Raw genomic sequence first — 24,727 nt, 5'->3', positions numbered from 1 at the left:
TTGAAGCTTGCCCGCAGAAAGTTTATGAGAACATTTGAAAGTTGGCTGAATACACGTAATTGTCAGCTGTATGTGGAAATCATATAGGCTTCAATTGTTCTCAGCTCCGTCATTCTAGGGTCGCCTTTTTTGATGCGGTGCCATATTCATTAATTTCCTTTGTGTTGCATTTGCAGAAGGTGACTGATCAATTTGAGTTAAGTATACTGACTGATTCAAGCAACCTCATGTGACATCTGTAATTTACTTTGACTGTCGTCAACAACTACTTAATATATGGGAATCTCCATATTTGGCAGGAGACATTCATTTGTGCTCATTCGCACCATACCACGTTTCCTCAAGACTGAGACTTTTTTCCAGATAGCCTTCAAAACTTTCCTGGTACGTGACCATGCGCTGAAATCCTCCCACTAACTGGGTATTGGTGCCTTGTCCCTCAGCTCTGTAGACTGCATTGCGCTGTGCCCTCATGCCATCTACTGTAATTTGCAGAGGCCAATCCACAATTCTTGCATTACGCCCTCTGCACTCTCCCCGCATTTCTCACAGAAATTGCACGCTCCACAGTTAGGCTGAATTCTTGCAGTTGCTTTCTGAATAGGCATCTCAGCTGTCCTACACCTCTAGCCCACCCTAACATATCTGAGCTTCAGAAGGTGTACAGAATAAAGGTTAGCATTCCTGTAAGTGCATATGAAAAGGCAAAAACTTCCATTTTATATATTGCCTCTGAGCCTAAAGTCATTTCACCCACACAATTTCTTAGCGTTTGATGCTCTTTTTAAAAAAAATGCCAGTGTGAAATTAAGCGTATCAAAGAATGCAGCAAACCTTACTGAAACAACCAGGGGATCAGCCTGAGAAAAAGACTAGAGCGCCAGATTTAGGCCCGTCTTTTGAGCCCATCTGATATAGAGGAACTGTGAGCATACAAGACACAGATCATAAAGTCACTGAACGTGTTACCATCATCTTCACCCTTACATATAATTAAAAAATAACAAATGAGATCACCAGAAAAAATGTATTTGGTTGTGCTTCATTACGATTTCTTTATTGATTTTTAATGTCTGTAAGCTTTGGAAAGGGGGAATCAATCATTTGGTGAACAGATTGCTTTCAACATGAGGAAACAGAATTTTTAATCTGTTTTCAAAGTCCTGTGACTGCATGAATTCACTAATGTTATAAATGCCCTAAATAACCTGAAGGGGGGGCACAGAGATTGTAAGGGTTAAATCTTCTTACAGCTTATATCAAAAACACTATGTAGCCAGTAGAAAGAGAAAGTTCATGACTGCAGCATTATTAACTCTTGGATGACTTCAGTAAATTCCATACTGAGCTTTCTACTTTTCCCAACTCACACTATATATAAGAGAACTGTAAGCAGCAATGCCTTTTTCATTCTCATGGTATTCTGGAATACTCAAATAAACTTAGTGTGAAGCATTTTTTAACTTGAGGATATGTGGCTGACAGTGATGGATTAGGAAAACAAACCACTGAATAACGCTGAGCTATATAATTTGAGAACACTGGCACAAGTTGCTTCCACTAAGAGGGGTTTATTTTTCTTTCTTCAGTGTTGCTCAGTTACATATTTCGTAGATACAGTGCAGCTCTTTGGTTTTTGTACAATTGTTCCAAAAACCCAATAGTCCTAGTTAAGGCATGTGTGCCCATGAGCACTCAGGTGCAAAGATAGTCCATCTCAAGTTCTCACAATCAAAGTAGGGAGGGAGGAGGCACGTGTGGAGCATAAACACTGGTATGGACCTGTTGGGCTGAATGGCCTGTTTCTGTCCTGTACATCCTATGTAAATCTTTTTTGCCCTGAAAAGGTAGGGAGAAGATTGTCCAGGTAGGTTATGCATTGCAACCTTGTTATTTTAACTTTTCACCCCACCCTAATCTCAGTGGAAACTCTATTATAATCAAGACAGGATCTCAATAAAATCTCAATAATTTGTTGTTTTTAGTAATGAGATTTTACCCCTCAAGCGGTCTTCATACCTATGGTTGCAGATTCAAGAGTCAATGGGGGTGATTTTAATCTCCAAGAACGAATGGGTTGAGGGTGGGTGGGAGTTGAAAATAATTGTTTTTTTGGGTTGCGACCCCAAAATTTTCGGACTTTGCATTCCCAGTGGGAAGCCTGTACTTTTACGCGCCGATGTTAAACCTGGAAATAAAGCCGGGTTGCGGTCGTGACTCAAAAAACAATTATTTTCAACTCCCACCTGCACCCAACCCACCCATTCTTGGGGTTTAAAATCACCCCGAATGATAGGCATTGTAGCAATATATGCAAATAATGTTATTCGGTTTCTAAAGCCCCTTAATTAAACAAAGTCAAGTCATATCACAATTCCATTTCCTTTATAGGACTTCAAAAGGCCCATCTGTTTTCTTATGGCTGACTCCAGTATCTAGCCAGCATCAAAGCACTTGGAGCAGAGGAGAGGCTGTACTCTGCAGTAGGTGACTTTAGCTAGGTACGTTTTACAAAAGCCCATCAAGGCAATCAAAAAACATTCACAATTTTATCTCAGGATGTGGACGTCACTGGCATTTATTGCCCATCTCTGATTGCCCTGAGAAGGTAATGGTGCACCTTCTCCTTGAACCTACAGTAGTGATTTGATACAACTGAGTGGCTTGCTAGGCCACCTCAGAAGACAGTTAGCAGTCAAGTACACTTGTGTGGGACTGGAATCACACTTAGGCCAGATAAGGAAAGGATAGCAGGTATCCTCCCCTAAACCTGTTGGATTTTTACAACAATCTGACAGCTTCATCACTTTTACTGATACTAGCTTTTTATTTCCAGATTTTTAAACCTATTCAAATTCTCAAACTATCACCTTGGGATTTGAACTCACATTCTCTGGATTACTAGTCTAGGCTTCCAGATTACTAGTCCAGTAGTTTAACCACTGCACTACTGTACCCAATGATATTTGACACAATATTTGACATTGTCTTCTGCTCAGAATCCGTTCTCATGCTGGAAGATTATCAAGTTGGCAGTGGCACTTGTGTGTTTTATTTTGAACATAACATGACAGATTTATCTCGATCCATTGATACCAGCCTGAAACAAATACCCACACTGCTGGTTGCCTTTCAATCCAGCATCCACAAATTAGAGTAGTCGCTCCACATTTACAATCTCTACACTACTTGCATGAGGACTTTTGCTGCACATTTTCAGTTAATGCTAATTAGGATCCAACAGTGTAAACAGACAGACAGCCTGTTTCCAGAAGGTTTTTGTTGCCAGAATTAGTTCAAATACTAGATTCATTCAGAAGTAAAACTGGGTGGGGAGGGGGTTCGGAATAAGGAGAAAGGGGTTGCGACGACAATGCCATTGACATTCTGTTCATTTTACCACTAGCAATGTATTCTCTGACGACCTTGGAGAATCTTAGATATTAGACATTAAGGTGAAATTTACAGTTTGTTCTACTGTTTGGAAGACGCCGGTGAGAAGACAAAGAGGGATCGAACTGATGAGAAAAGCAAAAAAAGTACACCAAAAATATTCCAGTCACTTCAATGATAATTCAGTAAAAGAACTAAGCAGATGTTCCAGCTGTTGTTCTTTCCGGAACTCTACCTAATTTTATGATATATCTTCTTGTAATAAATATTCAGATTTTGCTCGGCACTTTCAAAATAAAATCATAAAACGTTATTTGCTGGCTTGAAGTGCATTAAATCCAATTATAAATCAATGATAAAATGGTTCAGATAAACAAGATATGCACTGTGAACATTACAATTTATCCCATCACCTTCAGGCTCCCTGCATCACACATTGTCAATGATGAAAAGCTCCTGATTTTAAACTGAGGACAATATTTTACACATTAAAACAAAACGCAACTCTGATGTCAGGGTGGGTTTTTTTGCAGCGGGAGAGGGGGTGGGCAATTTTCAAATTTTTGTTTATTTTACTTAAGGGAACTTTTGGCCTTAATTTGACTTGGTTCGTGATAGAATCCCTTTAAATTAACTTTCACTGGAGTAACGCTTGATAACCCACTAGGGCTGACATATTGAATGGCAATAAACTGAGCACACTTCACTGCAGCTGTGCCTTCCTGCCCACCTGCGGCTCAGTCCCCAGTTCCCAAGCAGTACATTACACAGCGACAGACGCACTAGGCTTCTTAGTGCATCTATCACTCCAGCTGATCCAGGCACAGGGTGGAGAGAAATGGAGCTGCCTGGATTAGGGAGTGAATTCCCTCATTATGTTTAAATTTTTAATTAATGCTTTAAAGAAAAAAATACTGCCAGGAATTAAGGTACATTCAAAACCCCAAAGCAAAACATACAATTCATTTGAATCATTTGTATTTAGTTTTAATGCTCGAGTTTCTTTTGATTGCAAAATTTATCCACAGCAAATTTTAAATAAATAAACAGATATATTCAACTTCGCACCAGGGAAATTTTTTCTCCCCTTTAGTACAAATAGCCAGTACAGCAAAATAATGAAATGTGGAGAGGAACAGTGAGAGAATGGGAAAGTTTAGAATTGAGTGCATTTAAATTCAATAAAAACAGAAAAAGCTATAAATACACAGCATGTCAGTCAGCATCTGAAAGGCAAAGCAGATCCCACTCCAAACGTTAACCTGTAATTTCTCCTTCACTTTCAGATGCTGACTGACCTGCTGTGCATTTACATCATTTTCTATTTTCATTAAAGATTTCCAGCATGCGTAGTTTCTTTCTTATCTCTGGCTTTTATTTTAATTTTTTTTCACATTAGAGTGTAAAAGAAAGGTAAAATGTTGCAAGGCCCTTCATCAACCAGCCAATGATTATAACGGACGGAAAATTGTAGTACCATGTCCGCAATTTTCTGACATCCACGTTCTCACTAAATTAAGCCTTATCATAGCATCACAGAAGCAAAGAAGGAGGCCATTTGGCCCATCAAGCCCATGCTGACTCTTTGTAAGAGCAATCCAGTTAGTCCTATTCCCCCGCTTTTTCCCTGTAGCCCTCCAAATTTTTACACTTCAAGTATTTATCCAATTCCTTTTTGAAAGCCAAGATTGAATCTGCTTCCACTGCCCTTTCAGGCAGTGCATTCCAGATCATAACCACTTGCTGCGTTAAAAAAGTTTTTCCTCATGTCACCATTGGTTCTTTTGCCAATTACCTTAGATCTGTGTCCTTGGTTCTCGGCCCTTCCGCTAATGGGAACAGTTTCCCTTTATTTACTTTATCTAAACCCTTCATGATTTTGAACACTTCTATCAAATCTCCTTTTATATATTGGGATAATAATCCCTCTGGTTGGCTGTGTATAGCAACACGGTAAATATATTTGTGACAGTTTCCTCTGCTTGGTATTTTTAGCAAAATTATTAACATCTCCACAAATGCATTTACGATTTTGCTTCACTTAAGGTTGGAAATGACTGTTGGCCACATTAGCGGACAGACACTTAATATGTTCATGTTCATCAATCTGTTTATTTTAAAGGAGTTAATACTTCACTAAAATACCACACAGAGGAATGTTATACAAATATGTTAAGCACCCATCCCCTAATATCGCCAACAGTCATTTCTGGACTATAGTTAACCACAGGAATTCTTAGCCCATTGTTTTCCATCTGACAGGGGCAAGCTTGAACACCATAGAATTTGTGAGCTACAGTGAATGCCCAGAGGACTTCCAAATCCATTTGAAAATAAAGAGGCCAGTGGAAACTTCATTGGTCCGACCAAGACTGTAATAGAGGTTGTATTGTCCTAATGACATTTCCTGTTTGGGTCAGGGTTTGGAGTGGAGTATTGCTGTTAAATTGACATTAGTGTCATTATGCTCTGCCACAGGCTTATGATTTATTAAAACACAATACAATCGTTGTGCAGTAAGTGAAGTATTGATTGTGCATGTGGTAAAACTGCTTGTACTGCTTCCTGTGCAGTAATAATCCAGCTATTGTTCTCAGACTTGGTTCCTCTTTATTAATCTGCATTCCTATCCGTTGATCAATTAATAGGCTTTGCTAATCAAGAGGGCAAAGTCTCAGTCTGTCATCTGACCTCATGGCCACATGGAGGGAGGGATCAAAGGGTCGCAACCTTTGTAAGTTCTCAAGCTGACAAGACATATAAACAGCTTGTGCCCCAATTCCAGGATAAATCTGTTCTGAGAACGAGCTGTTCACACTCAGTTTTTGGGCCCTGGCTGTCTGTAAGTGACAATTTCAATCAAATGTACTAAATAGTTGTTCAAATAAGTGGCAACGAGTTTGTTATAGGTAATAGAATTCAGTCTTAATTTTTAAAAATCCTGCGTTATGGGCCTGCAATGTTCTGTTTAGACAGCTAGCTCAAAACTGATCTGTGCTGGAATCATGTGGGAGTTAGTTTAATTTATTAAAAGAAAAAAGGCCAGACCGTGTCCTGGCAGGATTGGGCCGTGGGCAGCTCCTCAACATAACTGCCTGTATTCCAGAAATAACAGACAAGCTCATTTACATAAACACATCAAATTGCAGCACCTTTGAATCAGGACAGAGTGTTGTCCTTGCCCTCTTTGTTCAGGGGGATCCCTATCTGGTCTGACTAGTGTAAGCATCTGAATACTGCCCAACTGACCCCCAGTGTAATTCAGAATGGAACCAAGGTCAGGCTTGTCAGTACATGTAAAAAAAAGGTTTTAAAAGTCAGTAAAAAAACATTGTAAATGCAGCAGTTTTCATGTCCCTGCATAAATATCAGCATTCCCTTGTATCCTAAGAATTTGTTAGAATACATTAGCAGCCTGTGATAATCAACATGGGTGGAAGGAACAGCATAGCATGTTAGCACAGAGTGAAGGGATTCAGATACAATTTCCCCCTCTCCAGCAAGTTCCCAATTTCAGCTATGGGGAGACCCGGGCACTGCCCCACTGGGGAGACTGGGGAGAAGATGTGGAAGAGTAACAGTATTTCCATGGTGCCCATTGATGGCTAGCTGATAAGCAATTCTGGCAGAGACATGGGACCTTGTTGCCTATCCATTCTCTGGGTTGTATTGTCTGGTGAGTTCTAAATGGGATGAAAAGGAAAAAAAATAGCTTGGTGACTGGAGCACTGAAATTACATCACGTTTACCACAAGCTCTTCAATTAGTTTGCGTAAAATATTGTCGCTCGAGAGGTCGTGCAAAATGTCAATCCAGTTACCTTAAAATATATCAGGATGTATAATTGTAAGAGGGAGCAATCGAGTCATTTCTTCCCACAAATTAATTTTCGTTTATTTGTAGTGTACAGCACTCCATCTATCATAGAGCAATCTTTATGGTGAAATTACAGTTGTCGGATAATTGTAAAAGAAATTAATGACATGTTCAAAAAAGCACAGGTACACACCTTGAATACTTTGAGTGGGCTTTTTGTTTAAGAAAAAGGAACCTCCGACACATGCCTCATTCTCCATTCAATTGCACCTGTTGGAATACCTGAGGGCTGATTGGTTTTAATCAGCCAGTCACTCGCTAGCTGAAGATAGTCGGCATATTTACAGATTTTGCATGAAAAATATAAAAAACGCTGGATCCCCAGTCTCTGCTTTGTTAGCTGATCTCAACCGGGCAACAGTAGGGATTCTATAATTGCAGAGCCATGGGGAAAGAGCAGGGGAGTGGGACTAATTGGATAGCTCTTTCAAAGAGCTGGCACAAGCACGATGGGCTGAAAGGCTTTTCCGCACTGTATAATTCTAATTGGCCTCACTACCCCTAGGCTGAAGGTGATGACAGGATGGGGCTCAGCTGTAATGTCCCCCTCCATGCTTCCCCATTATCAAATAGCCATCTGGCATTCACTATCTATGCTAGCACATGAAGAATGGTCACTGAGTGAGGTGCTGCAGAGTACCCAAACCCTGTGTAGATGTCCCCTGGAATAAGCGAGTGTCCTCAGGAAACGGAGGAAGAAAATTAGGAGAACAAATAAGACTTTGCACATCAGGCAGAGGGGAATGGTATCAAACCATCCTCCATGCTATTTACAAGTAAGAGCTTTTTCCAAGAGACAATCCAGGCATTATATCATCAGTCATATTGATTTTCTTCACAACAAGTCACCAAGCAGTTCCTGGATCACCTCAGGCTAGTACTGGAGTAATGACATCTGCCTATTCTTTTGCCCCCCACCACAGTTTAGTACATTGCTCAGAATAATGCACTGGACTAGAACTATGAGGACAGTAAGACACGCTTTGGAACATAGGAACAGGAATAGGCCATTTAGCCCCTCAGGCCTTTTTCCCCATTCAATGAGATCATAGCTGATCGGTGACCTAACTCCATATACCCGCCTCAGCCCCAAATCCCATATCCAAACAAGGCATGGGAAAACAAAATAAATGGTGAGATGCAGAGAAGTGTAGAGCAACAGAAGGACCTTGGAGTGCATGTCCACAGATCCCTGAAGGTAACGGGACAGGTCGATAAGGTGGTTAAGAAGGCATATGGGATACTTTCCTTTATTAGCCGAGGCATAGAATATAAGAGCGGGGAGGTTATGCTAGAACTATATAAAACACTAGTTAGGCCACAGCTTGAGTACTGCCTACAGTTCTGGTCACCACATTATAGGAAGGATGTGATTGCACTAGAGAGGGTACAAAGGAGATTTACAAGGATGTTGCCTGGACTGGAGAATTTTAGCTATGAGGAAAGATTGGAAAGGCTGGGGTTGTTTTCTTTGGAACAAAGGAGGCTGAGGGGAGATTTAATTGAGGTGTATAAAATTATGAGGGGCCTAGATAGAGTGGATAGGAAGGACCTATTTTCCTTAGCAGAGAGGTCAATAACCAGGGGGATTATATTTAAAGTAATTGGTAGAAGGATTAGAGGGGAGTTGAGGAGAATTTTTTCACCCAGAGGGTGGTGGGGGTCTGGAACTCACTGCCTGAAAGGGTGGTAGAGGATGAAACCCTCATCACATTTAAAAAGAACTTGGATATGGACTTGCAGTGCCATAACCTACAAGGCTACAGGTCAAGAGCTGGAAAGTGGGATTAGGCTGGATAGCTCTTTTTCGGCCGGCACGGACATGATGGGCTGAATGACCTCCTTCTGTGCCATAAATTTCTATGATTCCATGATCCCCTAATACCTTTGGGGTTAACAAAAATCTATCAAACTCAGATTTAAAATTAACAATCGAGCTAGTATCAACTGCCATTTGCGGAAGAGAGTTCCAAATTTCTACCACCCTTTGCGTGTAGAGTGTTTCCTAACTTCACTTCTGAAAGTCCTGGCTCTAATTTTTAGGCTATGTCCCCTAGTCCCAGGCTCCCCAACCGACGGAAATAATTTCTCTCTATCTACCCTATCAGTTCCCCTTAATATCTTGAAAGTTCAATCAAATCACCCCTTAATGTTCTAAATTCAAGGGAATACAACCCTAGTTTGTGTAATTTCTCCTCGTAATTTAACCCTTGGAATCCAAGTATCATTCGAGTAAATCTACATTGCACTCCCTCCAAAGCCAATATATCCTTCCTAAGGTGCAGTGCCAGAACTGAACACAGTACTCCGGGTGTGGTCTAACCAGGGCTTTGTATAGATGTAGCATAACTTCTGCCCCCTTGTATTCTAGTCCTCTAGATATAAAGGCCAGCATTCCATTAGCCTTTTTGATTATTTTCTGTACCTGTCCTTGTCATTTTAATGATCTATGTACATGGACCCCTAAGTCTCTTTGGATCTCCACTGTTTTGAGCTTTTCACCATTTAGAAAGTTATCTGATCCATCCTTTTTAGGTCCAAAGTGGATGACCTCACACTTACCTACATTGAAATCAATTTGCCACAGTTTTGCCCATTCACTTAATCTATTAATATCCCTCTGTAATTTTATGCTTCCATCTACACTGCTTACAATGCTATCAATCTTTGTGCCATCGACAAACTTGGCTCTCTATCCCATCGTCCAAGTCGTTAATAAATACAGTGAATGGTTGAGGCCCCAACACAGGTCCCTGTGGGACACCATAAGTCACATCCTGCCTTTGATTAGGAGAGGAAAGAGAGGGGTAAAGGGGGTAGCAGAGAGGGAAAGAAGGAGAAGTGGTTTAAAGAAGTGGGGGATAAGCAGCAAGGTTATAAATGTAGTATTTTTAAATGTCCAGATTCTGAAATAATTTTGTTCAATGTTTTGGTGCAGAATTTGTTTCTTCCTTTTTCTCCTCTCCTGTAAGTGATGAGTTATGCTAAGAGCCATAGGATCTGGTAGCTCACTAGTACTTTGTTCAAGTGAACATTCTGCACGCGTAAGCCTACAGCGTTAGTATTTGCAGGCTATTCAACTGTACGACATCACAAAGTCCAATCTTGTCCTCACCTGACATCCATACACTTTCCAGTACGATTACTGCATCGTGTTAGGAGAAAGAGCCCTGAATTTCCCCTAATTCAGAGATGCTACGGCTAATTGCAATTCCCCTTGTGTGACCCTGGCTGAGACCAGCTAAGTGCACAGGCCAGGAATCAAACACAGGACCGTCTGGTCTTGTTTCCCTCTCTTAAACACAAACAGATTTAATGTTGCAAACTGAACTAGTATTTGATTAACATCAGCTCTTTGACAAACCAAGACAACTTTTCAGCATTATACTAAAAAAACTACAGGATTTCAGTTGTTCAGTTTATTCAAAGCTTGCTGCATTTTGAATTCTGACTTAACATGAGAAACTTTACAAAAAAATTGCATTAATTTTATGATGAGAAACAGGAATTAGTAAAATTGATATAGCTAATCCAGTGCCCAGATAGTTATTGCAGTTCAAAATGCATTTTCCTCTTGCAAACCCTTTTCAAGTTTAACTCTAATAATATCAATTAGTTACAATATGATTATGGATTTAAAAGTTCTTTTAAATTAAATGAGAACACAGGTTAGGAGAAATGCAACTAAAATGGAAGTTGTGTTTATCAGCATCCTCGGTCAATGCATGTTCTCATCAACACTGGGTGCCTATGGCTCTGGGAACCAGCAAGAGGTCAGAATTAAGCCCTAGTCTATTCATGTACCAAATCTCATCAACATTCCTTAAGTACTCTTGCTGAAGGGGGAGGAAATTTGTTATCTGAAACCACAGGTTCCCACACTATAGACTTGTGTGAGGGGCAAAGGCCCTCGCCAAAATAGTCTGCTTGTTTACAAAAAGAGGAAAACACGTTCAATTATCTTCCCATTTTACAAAATGGCACAGCTCACTTTCTACCAAATTCCCTCTTGGAACTTTGAACTTACAATACCGCATCTTTAGTTCAACTTGTTTTGCTTGGCTTTAAAAAAAATGGTATTACTGAATTGTGAAGGTGGGTTTAATTCACTCTGATGCATAGAGAATCAAAAAATGATTTTGTAAGATTACATTACACAAAAAGCCATTACAAATAACAGGCACACTATGTATAACAATAAATGTATCAAAGTAATTTTGAATGGTATGTGGTGAAGCACATAATAGCTCATTCATACAGTGTTTATTGTATTTAATATAAAGACCATTGCCTGAGGTTTTCAAAGTGCTTTATTGAAAACTACCACAAAATAAAAGTGCAATAAAAATAGAAAATACTCTGAAATATATCTGAAAAGAGAAAAGACAGCTCAGGATATAGGATACAGATCCTTGGTCAGATCTGACCCACTTTATTATCTCTTTTCAGATGTCCACCAACCAGCTGTGTATTTCCAGCATTTTCTGCTTGTATTACAGATTTTTTTTAAATTCCGGGAAATAAAACTGTATTGTAGCCTGAAGTGAATAGCTAGAATTACTTGATTCTGATTATTTCTCTTTAAAAAGTTAATCACATTATTACTTGAATGACTTGACTTTTTACAAGAAATGCTCTGAAAGTGAATGACACGTCACTCACTGGTAAGTGGCACCAAACACTGACTGTGGCAGGAACAGGTACAACACCTAGCTGTAATTGGTTTAACTGAAGGCTCCTATTGAAAAAAAGAATGTAGCATTCCTTTATAAATCTATTAAATTTAATTAGAACCTTGTTTTATAAATCAATTACAACTGCCCTAACTCGCCCTATTAAACATGCATGGGTAATATAGTATTTCCCCTCTTATGGTCTAACAGATTTTATGGTCATTGAATCTGAGTAAATCAATACAAATCCTTGCAGTTCATATTTCCTGAAAACAAAAATCCCCAGAGTAGCAAAACATGGAAAGTGCAGCCTTTGCTTTCAATGCAATACATATCGGGCCACTTTAAACGTGAAAGATGATCCTCACGGGCGAAAGCAATGGTTTCAAGCTCTCTTAAGGCTATTGATGCAGGAATTCAGCATTGGAAAGGCTTATTGTAGCTTCAGACAATACACCTCATGGGAAAGAGGACTGAAAGGGACAGCAGGGAGCTGCTAGACTGGAAGAGACCTCCGCTGGGTCCTAATTCCTGTTCCATAGCACTGATTACAGGTCTCTTTTTATAAGGAGATGCGCTAAATAGCAGGCACTAGAGGCAAAAAGCATTTACTAGATCATCCTGAATAAAAGTGCTATTACCCCTTAATATAAACGCAGATTACAATTATAATTTAAAAAAAAGGATCGACAGCAATCTGTAAGGAATGAGGTTTTCACTATAGGAACCTACTGACTCCACCACCAACATACAAAATTAAATGTTTTCTCCCCCCTACATTTAGAAAAATTTGCCTTTTATTTTTATCCATCTTTTACTGAGAATCCAAGGTGAAGCACCAAGGCCCACAATGCAAGGCATCCTCAAGGTTGAAAACATTAGGGGGAAAAGATGAGATCAATCAATAAATAGTGTTTAGGTGACACCCAGCTCCAGAATTCGTGGAGGGAGGATTTTGTTTCCCAGTTGGGAAAGGAGACATTCCAGCTCTTCTGCCAGTGCCACCTTTTTTATTTTACTCTCGTGTGGGAAACCGCAGCTGTAGGTTCTCATCCCCAATGCAGCCTGCTCCTATTTCCATAACATTGTGCAGTACAGTGACTGACAAGATTTGGCTCACTAATGTATTGGTCACTGAGCCGAGAGCCACAGAGGGCAGCAGGACCAAGTGAATAACAACATTATAATAATAAATATACACGTTTTATCTCTTGCGTTTCAACATCATACTTAAAAAAACACTTGTGAAGTTAAAGATAAACAATGTGGCCCATTTAATAATAATGTTGTGAATATATGACCAATCCATCAGATTGCCTCCACATATTCATCTTAAGATAAAGTGATCTGGTTGGACATTTGAATCAACATCCAAGATGGACACTTTATAATCAAATCAAACTCACTGTCTACCTCAGCATGGGGTAGAGGGATATGGTTCAGATTGGGCCCTGAAATAGCTGCTGAATGACAGGGCAAACTGAACAGCCTGAATGGCCTTTTCTGAGGCCCGTATTATATTTTCAGAGCACAAATACATTTTTAAAAAATATTTCTGTGGTTTAAAAGATAACTACTACCAACAAAGCTCCTGCACAGTACTGATTTTGAGGATGTAAACAAACAGGCAGAATATAATTGATATAATAATAGGAAGAGATATAATGTTTTGGCACTAAAATGGCTCCACTGTCCAAATCAGTGCTGGCCAGTCAGATGTATTCAAAGTTCTATTAAATGCCCACCACCACCTTCTCAGGGCAACTTGAAATGTAGCCTTACCAGTGCTGCCCACAATCCCAGAAGACATTTTTTTTTAAATGCCACAGGTACTGTTCTGAAATGTTTCCACATAGTAGCAGGCTAGATTAAGTTACAAAGGGAAAGCACGAAGTGTACTTTCCATAGACAGTGCTGATCTCAGCCATTCCGCCCCATGCTGTCATGGGGAGGGCACTGGGTGGGGAGACAGGCAGAGAACAAAAGTTCCTCACAGTCACTCGAACTCCTCCTAGTGGCTAGTTTCAGAGCAGTATTAGAAAATTGTAAACAATTTTACAACACCAAGTTATAGTCCAACAAATTTATTTTAAATTTCACAAGCTTTCGGAGGCTTCCTCCTTCCTCAGGTGAATGTTGTGGAAATGGTATTAGAAAAGGCCTGGGAGTTAGATAGGTCGCACTACTGGCGCTACAATATACAACTGAAATCTTCTTAGTGCCCCAGGGCTTAATGTTTTGTAGCTAAAAAAAAAGTAATTACATTTTTCCTGTAAGTTTTCACGAAAAGGGTTTGGCAAACCTTTTGTTTGGGGAGGCAAAAGAGACGTGTGGGACCTTTGTTGCAATGACAACACATATAGGATTTGTTACTGGATCACACAGGAAAGGTTTGCTGAACAGGTTTTCATAAAGGCTGTCCCCTCTCTAAATAAGTTTCTTTAGGGATGTGTCAAAAGGTCTCGGTCTTTTATCTTCCTCCTCCCTTGCTCTTGGTTAAAAATGAAGGAGCCGTTTCAGCGCTGTGCATGGCGTGGCAGGTTTCTTCCAAGTCCCATTTTGGCAAAGATCAGCGGCTGGTGGAACCGAACAGACCAACAAGGGCCTGTCAGGAGGGACACCACAAACACTGCAGGCGTCTACACAACTGAAGCAACCTGTAGGACTTGTTGCTTGTATGTTGTTGTTACTTTCTACTTGGTCATCTCTTTCCAAAATTCTCCAAGTTTTTTTTTGGTCTAAATTAATTGAATGATGTCCCTTCTGGTTGTCAGTGCTGGTGTATTATGACATTTATTAACCATTTACATTGACACTTTAATTTCAATCTGCCCAACTGTTGGATGCAGGTCAATGTAAATCACAATCGACTTAAGCAAATTAATAAAATGTTAGCACACATTTCACTCCAAAAGCGACCAGGCTGAGCTTGTAACTGCAGTGCGTTTGTCTGGTTCTTCGGTGGCTGTGACAGGAAATGTAATTCTACTGAATATCGTCAAAAACAAGAATGCACGGCACTTTGGTTTGCAGCAAATGACGCTATATTTCACTGACAGGAACCAGTTAGTGTGAGTGAAGAGTGTGCAGATTGGCGGCAGCAGATACCGTGGTGACAAATTGGATGGATCCAAGGATTGCACTGATTTTGCGCAGTGGCGCACAGATCGGCTATTGCCTTAGTTTAGTGAACGCGGGATATAAGCGGGCTGTTTTCGGGCGGCAGGGGGTCCTCGTGTCACTCAGTAGCCGGGCATCACTGCATCAGCAGGACAGCGACACTGGGTTACAGGGACATACAGGGGCTCTGGGCTACAGGGACATACAGGGGCACTGGGCTACAGGGACATACAGGGGCACTGGGCTACAGGGACATACAGGGGCACTGGGCTACAGGGACATACAGGGGCACTGGGCTACAGGGACATACAGGGGCACTGGGCTACAGGGACATACAGGGGCACCGGGCTACAGGGACATACAGGGGCACCGGGCTACAGGGACATACAGGGGCACCGGGCTACAGGGACATACAGGGGCACCGGGCTACAGGGACATACAGGGGCACCGGGCTACAGGGACATACAGGGGCACCGGGCTACAGGGACATACAGGGGCACCGGGCTACAGGGACATACAGGGGCACCGGGCTACAGGGACATACAGGGGCACCGGGCTACAGGGACATACAGGGGCACCGGGCTACAGGGACATACAGGGGCTCTGGGCTACAGGGACATACAGGGGCACCGGGCTACAGGGACATACAGGGGCACCGGGCTACAGGGACATACAGGGGCACCGGGCTACAGGGACATACAGGGGCACCGGGCTACAGGGACATACAGGGGCTCTGGGCTACAGGGACATACATGGGGCACTGGGCTACAGGGACATACATGGGGCACTGGGCTGCAGGGACACGAATCGTTTTAACCAAACGGTTATTCAAAAAAACAACTAATTTCACTTACCTGAAGTGTCCCACATGTTCAGTTCGATTCTTTGCTTGTCGATTTCGAAACTCGCCGTGTAGTTCTCAAACACAGTGGGGACATAATTCTAGAATGATAGGCAAACAACGTGATATTAAAGATCGGGATTTTAGAATATTAATTTTTTTTTAGAAAAAAGAGATAATATTTAACAATTAGATGCAAGTAGCAAATTAATTTATTATGAAAATTAGACTTTAAATTTGACAACTTGTTCGTGTATTTTTTTAAAAACTTACCATAGAGGGCTAAGAAATTGGAAGATCACCATTCCGAAAACACACACACACACGGAGATATTTCAATCTAGAAACAATGTAAACTTTCATACTTTTTACTCTTTCGCAACCCAAACAGTGTTGGTTTCGAAGTTATTTTAATGCAAATATCGTTGACGATTTAAAATCGAAGAATGTATTATATTTAGAATGAAATGTTGCAGTATATGACATTTCGTAGTACTGTAATTAGTTAAATAACTACTGATTTGGGACAAAACTTAATACAAAAACTTCTATTTTGTTTCATTTCTTCCTAGTATAATGTGAACACGAATTCTTAGTAAGATTGTGCTAGTTACTCAATATTCAATTAATTCAAATTTTAGATCACTTCGGGTGAAGAATTATAAAATATTTACCTCTGGATAACAATCCTTAGCAAATACGTGTAATAAAGTAGTTTTTCCACATTGTGCATCCCCAACTACAACAATCTTACAACGAGCGATTTGACTCTCCATGGCTAAATTCTGGTCCTGATGGCTAGTCCCTTCTTTCATTTACAAATTGCTTTCAACCAGTAATCCAGACTGCGGTATAAGAGCTCCCTTTGCTGTTCTTCCCTTTACTTCCCTCCTTCAATCCGATTGCCTTGCTTTCTCAGGGCTGTAGACTATGAGCCGGGAGCGCCTCATTGAGGCTAGAATCACCAATCAGTGCAACGGTCCCAGAGATATGCAAATATGGGCGGTACCTGGGCGTGGCCATCAGTTGGGAAATAATTAAATTAAAAATGAGTGGATTAAGTCAAATTGAATCAAGTCTCCCAACTTTGCACAAAAGTGTCAAAGACAGCCTGTAAAGTGGTAATTTTGATGAGACGAGAACGTTGCTTTCGATGCCAGGAGAGATCGTGGCATTAAAAAGAAAACCTGGGCTGGATTTTATAGGAATGGAATGGAACAGTTTGGCTGTCATTTTTTTTAATGACATTTAAACTCTTTTGAAGAAAACGCACATATAAAACATGTACATGTGAAATAAAAATAGATTACATCATTTGATACTCCTACCATATAGACACATACAAAAAAGAACCATAATTTGTGAAACCACCAAGTGGTTCAGCACCAACATGCAGTGCCACAGAGTGGTGGAATGTGGGTTTGCATCTACCGATTCCCCCTCAGTACTGATCGCCCAATCTCAGTGCCAGTGCTGTGAGAACATGCCAGGGTAGACCCATCGTTTCAACCTGTTCGTGCCCCACGGAACTTATTTCTTCCTATCTCGACTCTTTTTTCTCCCCTTGTCCAGTCTCTTCCGACCTACATCTGCGACTCTTCCGACACCCTCCGCGCTTCAACAGTTTCCAGTTTCCCGTCCCTAACCGTCCCCTTCTCACCATGGATGTCCAGTCCCTCTACACCTCCATCCCCCACCAGGACAGCCTGCAGGCCTTCCGCTTCTTCCTTGAACGGAGGCCCAACCAGTCCCCATCCACAACCACCCTCCTCCGCCTGGTTGAACTTGTTCCTACGTTGAACAACTTCTCCTTTAAATCCACTCACTTCCTCCAAATAAAGGTGTTGCTATGGGAACCCGTATGAGTCCTAGCTATGCCTACCTTTTTGTGGGATACGTGGAACATTCTTTGTTCCGGTCCTACTCAGATCTCCTTCCTCACCTCTTTTTACGGGATATTGATGATTGTATCGATGCCGTTTCCTGCTCTTGCCCTGAACTGGAAAATTTCACCAACTTTGCTTCCAATTTCCACCCTTCCCTCACCTTCACATGGTCCATCTCTGATCCTTCCCTTCCTTGACTTCTCTATCTCCATTTCTGGGGATAGGCTGTCAACCAATATCTACTATAAGCCCACTGACTCTCACAGCTACCTTGATTGCACTTCCTCCCACCCTGCTTCCTGTGAGGACTCTATTCCCTTCTCCCAGTTTCTCCATCTCCGTCACATCTGTTTTGATGATGCCACCTTCTACACCAGTGCTTCCGATATGTCTTCCTTTTTTCTCAACCAAGGATTCCTCGCCACTGTAGTTGATAGGGCCCTTGACCGTGTCCATCCCATTTCCTGTACTTCTGCTCTCACCCCTTCCCCTCCCTCCCAGAACCACGATAGGGTCCCCCTTGTCCTCACCTTCCACCACCAGCCTCCACATTCAACATATCATCCTCCACCATTTCCGCCACCTCCAGCGCGATGCCACCACCTAACACATCTCCCCTCTCCTCCCCTTTCAGCATTCCGAAGGGACAGTTCCTTTTGCGACACCCTGGTCCACTCTTCCATCACCCACAACACCCGCTTCCCTTCCCACAGCATCTTCCCGTGCTAGTACAGGAGATGCAACACCTACCCTTTCACCTCCTCCCTTCCCACCATCCAGGGCCCCAAGCACTCCTTCTAGGTGAAACAGCGATTTACTTGAGCTTTTTTCAATTTAGTGTACTGTATTCACTGCTCACGATGCAGTCTCCTCTACACTGGGGAGACCAAACGCAGATTGGGTGATCGCTTTGCTGAACACCTCCGTTCAGTCCTTAAGCATGACCCTGACTTCTGGTCCCTTGCTATTTTAATTCTCCGTCCCACTCCCACTCTGATCAAGATGTAGGGTTTGAGGGAGGAGAGCGAGATAGTCATGAAGAGAGGTTTATGGAGAGAATTCCAATGTGTAGGGTCAAGACAGCTGAAGGCTCTGGCTGAGGGTGGAGTAGAGGGAGGGGAGGATGCAAAGGAGGTCAGAGTCAGAAGAGCGAAGGGCGATGGCAAGGAGGACATTGAACTAATTGGGTCTGGAGGTGATAAAGGCATGAATAAGATTTTCATCAGCATTTGGATGAGGTAAACAGGGAGGTGAGCGATGTTGCGAAGGTGGAAATATGTGGTCTTGGTGATGGCCACTTGGTGTGGGCTTTGAAGCTCAAATCAGCTTCAAACATGACAACGATACTGTGCACCACAGGGTTCCGTCTGAGCAAGCAGCCAGGGAGAGGAATGGAGTCAGGGGCTAAGGTGCAAATTTTTTGGGAAAGCAGGAATGAAGAGAAAGGTAAGGGGAAGTGCAAAGGCCTAAAGAAGACTATGGGAGGTAGGTAGCCAAGAATTGAAGGAGAATGTATAGTAAGATAAGACAGGGGAAGAAGACCAACAAGAGCAGAAACAACCAGACAAACGACCCAGAATCCTAGAGCAAAAGCAACTTTAAAAAGAAGCAGAAGACAGGACATCTCTCTGTTAGGCATGGTTAATCAGTAACTTGACAACAAGGAGAATAAGAGACGGCTGCTGTTTCTTCTATGTTACACCAGCAATGGTGAAGATAAACTGGGTAGTATAAAAAACGTTAAGATGCTCAGCATATTGAGCATATTCAAGACTGAGATCAATAGATATTTGGACACTCAGGGAATCAAGGGATATGGGGATAGGGCGGGAAAATGGAGTTGCGGTAGAAGATCAGCCATGATCTTATTGAATGGAGGAGCAGGCTCGAGGGGCCATATGGCTTACTCCTGCTTCTGTTTCTTATGTTCTTGATGCTGACAAAAAAACTGTAAATGAAACTGACAATTGTAAATGGAAATGCCAAAAAATGAAATGCTGCAAAAGATGGTGTTTGGAACAAAGATAATGCAAAATTGTAAATTAAATCAGTGAACTGAATGTAATATCTGCCATATCTCAGGACTGGTATGTAAAAACGAAAAAGAAAATAAAAGATGTTAAAAAAGTGTTTGGGCCCAGGTGGTGTAACATCCATATGTCAGTTTTGTAAATTGTAGTACCTCATACACTAACTACATACTTCACTTTTACAAGAACCTCCAGAGTTCAACTCTGATTAACAATTTATTTTGTTCTTGGAAGCCACTTTATTTTTCCGTTTTTCTCTCCATTTCTCCTGAAGGTAGTGACTCATACTGGGGTGTTAGTCCACTGGTGGCAGCTGCCTCTTACACCTTATCCGAAAGGTCACTCTTCATGTGTGAGTCTCAGCAGTGAGAATTGGCAAGCTAGTCTACCACGGGTGCATCACTGCTGAATCTGGTCCTGTGCTCACTGATGGCCACACACTTCCCAATAGGGTTCATTCGATAGCGATCAGGAACAGGTAGCCTGGCTGATTTTTTTTTTTGTTTCCTTGCTTGAGGGCAATGAGATAATGCACCACTACTCTGACTGAAATAAAAACAGAAAATGCTGGAAAAGCTCAGCAAGTCAGGCAGCATCTGTGGAGAAAGAAACAGAGTTAACGTTTCAGGTCGAAGACCTTTCGGCAGTTCTCCACAGATGCTGCCTGACTTGCTGAGCTTCTCAAGAATTTTCTGTTTTTATTTCAGATTTCCAGCATCCGCAATATTTTGCTCTTGACTACTCTGATTGAGATCGGCTTTGTCAGTACATGCTAGGATTTGCGTAGTTTAGTAATATATTATGCACTTACCCAATGAGCCAACAGAAGAACTAGTAAACTGATTCCTTGAGCTCTCTATCTGATCTGAATATAGTTTGTTTGTAAAGTTTGTAGTTTGATTAGATCCTTTACAGATCCATTTACAATGTGTAGCTGGCAGCGCTCCATCTGTTCTTTAATGCCACCCAGAGGTGGTGGGGGTCTGGAACTCACTGCCTGAAAGGGTGGTAGAGGCAGAAACCCTCAACTCATTTAAAAAGTACTTGGATGTGCACCTGAAGTGTCGTGACCTATAAGGCTATGGACCAAGTGCTGGAAAGTGGGATTGGGCTGGGTGGCTCATTTTTGGCTGGCACGGACACGATGGGCCGAATGGCCTCCTTCCGTGTCATAAATTTTCTATGATTCTATGTGCTGTAATGATACCACAAAAGTTGGAGACATGTAAAGTATTTCTCTGGCATAACAATCCCCTACAGAATATTTTCTTGAAATCAGTTTCTAGCTGAAAATAAATAACAAAAGAAAAAAAAGAGTTGTATTTGGATTGTACTTCTTACATTATTAGGATGCCCTTTGCAGCCAATGAATTAATTTTGAAGTGCAGTTAATGTGCAGCAGGTTTTCACAAAATAAGTAACTAGATAACAGGGCTGATCTTCCTGGGTCTCTTCTGCCCGGATGCTAAACAGGAGCAGTGCACCCGAAGTGTGCTGCACCTATCCAGCCCTGGGAGCATCTGGATTCAATAGCCTGCCCTCTGGCAGGGTTTAGCACGGATTGTAGAAGCAGGAAAATCAGGAGCAGTTGCAGGCCTCTTTGGCCTTGATGATCGGGACCTTCTGGCAGCCAATTGCAAATAAATAGCCAGAGGGTCCAGATTGAGGTCCAAACTTCTGGGGGAGGTATAAAATAATTAGAGGTGCCTTACCTGTAGATCTTCACCCTGCCCCTGGGACCCCTAAAGTCGGGGCAGGCCACAGCACCAGATTTTTTTGGGCACCCAGAAAGCTATATTGGACGGAAATATAAGCAGCAAGCCAGGCACACTACTTCCTGCCTCGTTTACATGGTTCATACGGTATCCATCTCTACAGGAAAGTCCTAGAAATCCCGAGGCACCATTGAAGGTTCTCCCTCCCTTTTTCCTAGCCTTTGCACCCACAGAACTCTCAGCTCCCAATTACTCGGGCCAGGAAAATTGGCCCAATCTGCTTCTGGAGATGTTGGTTGAGGAATGAATGTTTGTCGAGACACAAAGAGAACTTCCTGCTCTTCTTCAAATAGTGCCGTGGGTTCCTTTATATTGATTTAATGTCTCATCAGAAAGACGACACCTCAGATAATGCAGCACTCCCTTGGTACTGCACTGAAGTGTCAGCCTAGATTTATGTGCTCAAGTCCTCGGGCGGAGCCAGAACACACAATCTTTTGACTCAGAACTGAGAATACCATCACTGAGACAAGCTGACACTAATAAATATTACTGAGTTATAATTTTTTGGGAGGAACTTAGTTTGATAACACTGGGGTAGAAATTGGTATGCATTGCACCTGGGTGCAAAGCATATTAATTTAGCAGTGGGACAATCTGCGCAGGCTTAGGAAAACTGCTGTTTTGCTGTAAGCACAATTTCAAAGTTTGAAAAGAAGCCCAAATTAGAATATTGTTAATGCATTTATTTTAAACTCATTCGTTTTTAGGCCAAAACTAGTTATCAGATCTTGGCTTTAAATCATGTGAAGATACGAAATGGATTCAAATAGGAAAAGTACATTTCAGCCATTCCACCAAAAATTATATTTTCACTGTAATACTCTTCTTGGGATCAGTGCAGTTCCCCGAAATCATTGCTCTTCCAAAATGCAGTGAAACAGTACCTGGAATTTTCCAATGTACAATCTCTTGGTGCTTTTATAATTCTATGATTCTAATGGAAAATTTTCTACAGTGTAAATAGTTTTATGCTACTGTGTATTTGGTATAATTTGACAAATTGTTGAAATAATTTGAATTGCACAGCACATGGACCAGAAACTCACTTGTGTAATTTGATCTGTAACATGGTCAACTATGAAATCTGGCCTACAACAAAGTACTCAATTAACAAGAGATAATGAATAAAATGAACAGGAGTTAATACAATGGGTGGAGATAAAATAATTTCAGATTGTTAATGTCAATTTACTTAATACAATTCTTCACTTATTTACATAATTGCAACTGGATTCTATAACCAAAGGTTAATCTAGTCTAGGTATTGTTTGAATGAAGGAAAACAGAGTCTTCTTACAAAATTATCTGTTGCCAGTATAATTGATTGAAAGTTGGCTATAATATGGGTCTTTTTACAAGTGTAGACAGTGTTGCTTTCGTAGGTAAACATGGCAATCAATTTGCAACACAGCAAGATCCCACAAACAACAAATGAGATAAATGACCAGTTAGTCTGATTTTTGGTGGTGTTGGTTGAGGGAGGAATGTTGGCCAGGTTACTGGGAGAATCCTCATTCTTCTTCAAATAGTGCCATAGATCTTTTACATTCACCTAAACAGACATACAAGGCCTTGTTTTAACCGCTCATCCAAAAGACCGCACCTCTGACAATGCAGCTCTCCCTTAGCACTGCACTGAAGTGTCAGCCTAAATGATGTGCTGGAGTGGGGTTTTAAACCTGCAACCTTTTGGCTCAGAGACAAGTGCAACCACAGAGTCAAGCTGACACTTAGTGGAAGCCAACAGCAATAAGCTATGCTGCCAGTTCTGTACCATTCTGTACTCAGCCGAGGCAGAACTCCACACACCTCTGTTGTGGTGCCAATTAAATTTTGACTGTCTTGTTGGCTCTTTTCTAACATTAAAAATAGAAAGTGAGTTTCTTGGTTTTTTTTCAAATTTTAAAAATAAAGATTTAAAAGATGATTTTGCACTTGCTGCAACAACACTGCAGCCAGTATGAAGCTAGAGTGGTGGAAGAAGCCTCCAGCTTCTTGAGGTAGTCTCACATTTGTCAAAATTCAAATTGCTCTCAGGTTTCAAACCACAGATATACTGATTTTTTTCCATTGAAAACTTGTAACTTTGCAAAAAACTGTAATAGACTGGTCTTTTTCAATTAACTGTCCCTTTAGCGGGCCAAACAACTTTATTTTAAGTTCTTTACATTACAGAAGTCTGTGTCTAAAATAGGAGTGATGCAATATGTGAGTGTCGGCCTTTCATATTTAGGATTTTAATTTTAATCTATCCTAATTAAAAAGGATAAACTTCTCTAATTGTTGTTAATGACTCTAATATTAGTCTTAGCAATTCTTATCAATGGAAGTCCACACTGCTCATAGTTTGACACAACTTGGGCAGGAAGGACTAGTTAATGTAGAAAATAACAATGTGTGCAGCAGAGGGTGCTATTCTGAGGTTGGCACAATGCATATAAGACTCAGCAGTATACTGGAGGGAGTGCACATTTCGGGAGTTTCTGCTTATTTATGCCAGTAATATCAGCGCAATCCAGACGGAATCGGCCAAATCAGCGCAAAAGATCGGGGGAATTTTAAACATAGGTGAGTTATGCCCACAACCACTTATGTTTGTGTTTTCCGCGATCTTTTACACTGGTTCAAGATTCAATTCACTCGGATCAGGCGCCGCCCACAAAACTGGCCATGGTATTGTGAGTTTCCGCCGATTGCACTGGTTCAGGAAGGGTCTTCAAATTGCGCTCACTTTCTTAGAACATAAGAATTAGGAGCAGGAGTAGACCATACGGCCCCTCGAGCCTGCTCCACCATTCAGTAAGATCATGGCCGATCTTTTAACTCAACTCCACTTTCCCACTCGATCCCCATATTCCTTGATTCCCTTAATAAGAACATATTTTCTTAGGCGCACAGGCACTAGTAGGTATGTTCTAAAAGCTTTTCATATCAAAAAATATTTAATTTACTAAGAAACTGATTGGTATAGACCAATGAAACTATTAAATGGTTCAGTATAGTTTTTTAAGTCATTTTCAGTGATTTTAAATCAGTTTACTCACAGGTGGAGGACTGGACACCCTTATTAAAAATGCTTATTTTTGTTGATAAACCCATTTTCAGCTGTTTTCATAAAACTGCACTAGGT

General features: G+C 41.3%; 1 protein-coding gene across 1 annotated transcript in view; it reads right to left on the bottom strand.

Moving 5' to 3' along the window:
* The window catches only part of rnd2 (Rho family GTPase 2), a 60,489-nt gene extending 43,680 nt beyond the window's left edge, over window positions 1-16,809 (bottom strand). The window contains exons 1-2 of the mRNA XM_067968929.1: window positions 16,578-16,809; window positions 15,917-16,004 (exon numbers count right to left, since the gene is read on the bottom strand). Of these exons, the coding sequence (XP_067825030.1) occupies window positions 15,917-16,004; window positions 16,578-16,718 (229 nt within the window). The 5' untranslated portion in view covers window positions 16,719-16,809. The remainder of the gene's footprint in view (window positions 1-15,916; window positions 16,005-16,577) is intronic.
* Between the last annotated feature and the right edge of the window lie 7,918 nt (window positions 16,810-24,727).

The sequence above is a fragment of the Heptranchias perlo genome, chromosome 30 (genome assembly GCF_035084215.1).
Source record: "Heptranchias perlo isolate sHepPer1 chromosome 30, sHepPer1.hap1, whole genome shotgun sequence".
Lineage (NCBI taxonomy): Eukaryota > Metazoa > Chordata > Chondrichthyes > Hexanchiformes > Hexanchidae > Heptranchias > Heptranchias perlo.
This window is presented reverse-complemented; position numbering and strand designations above follow the sequence as displayed.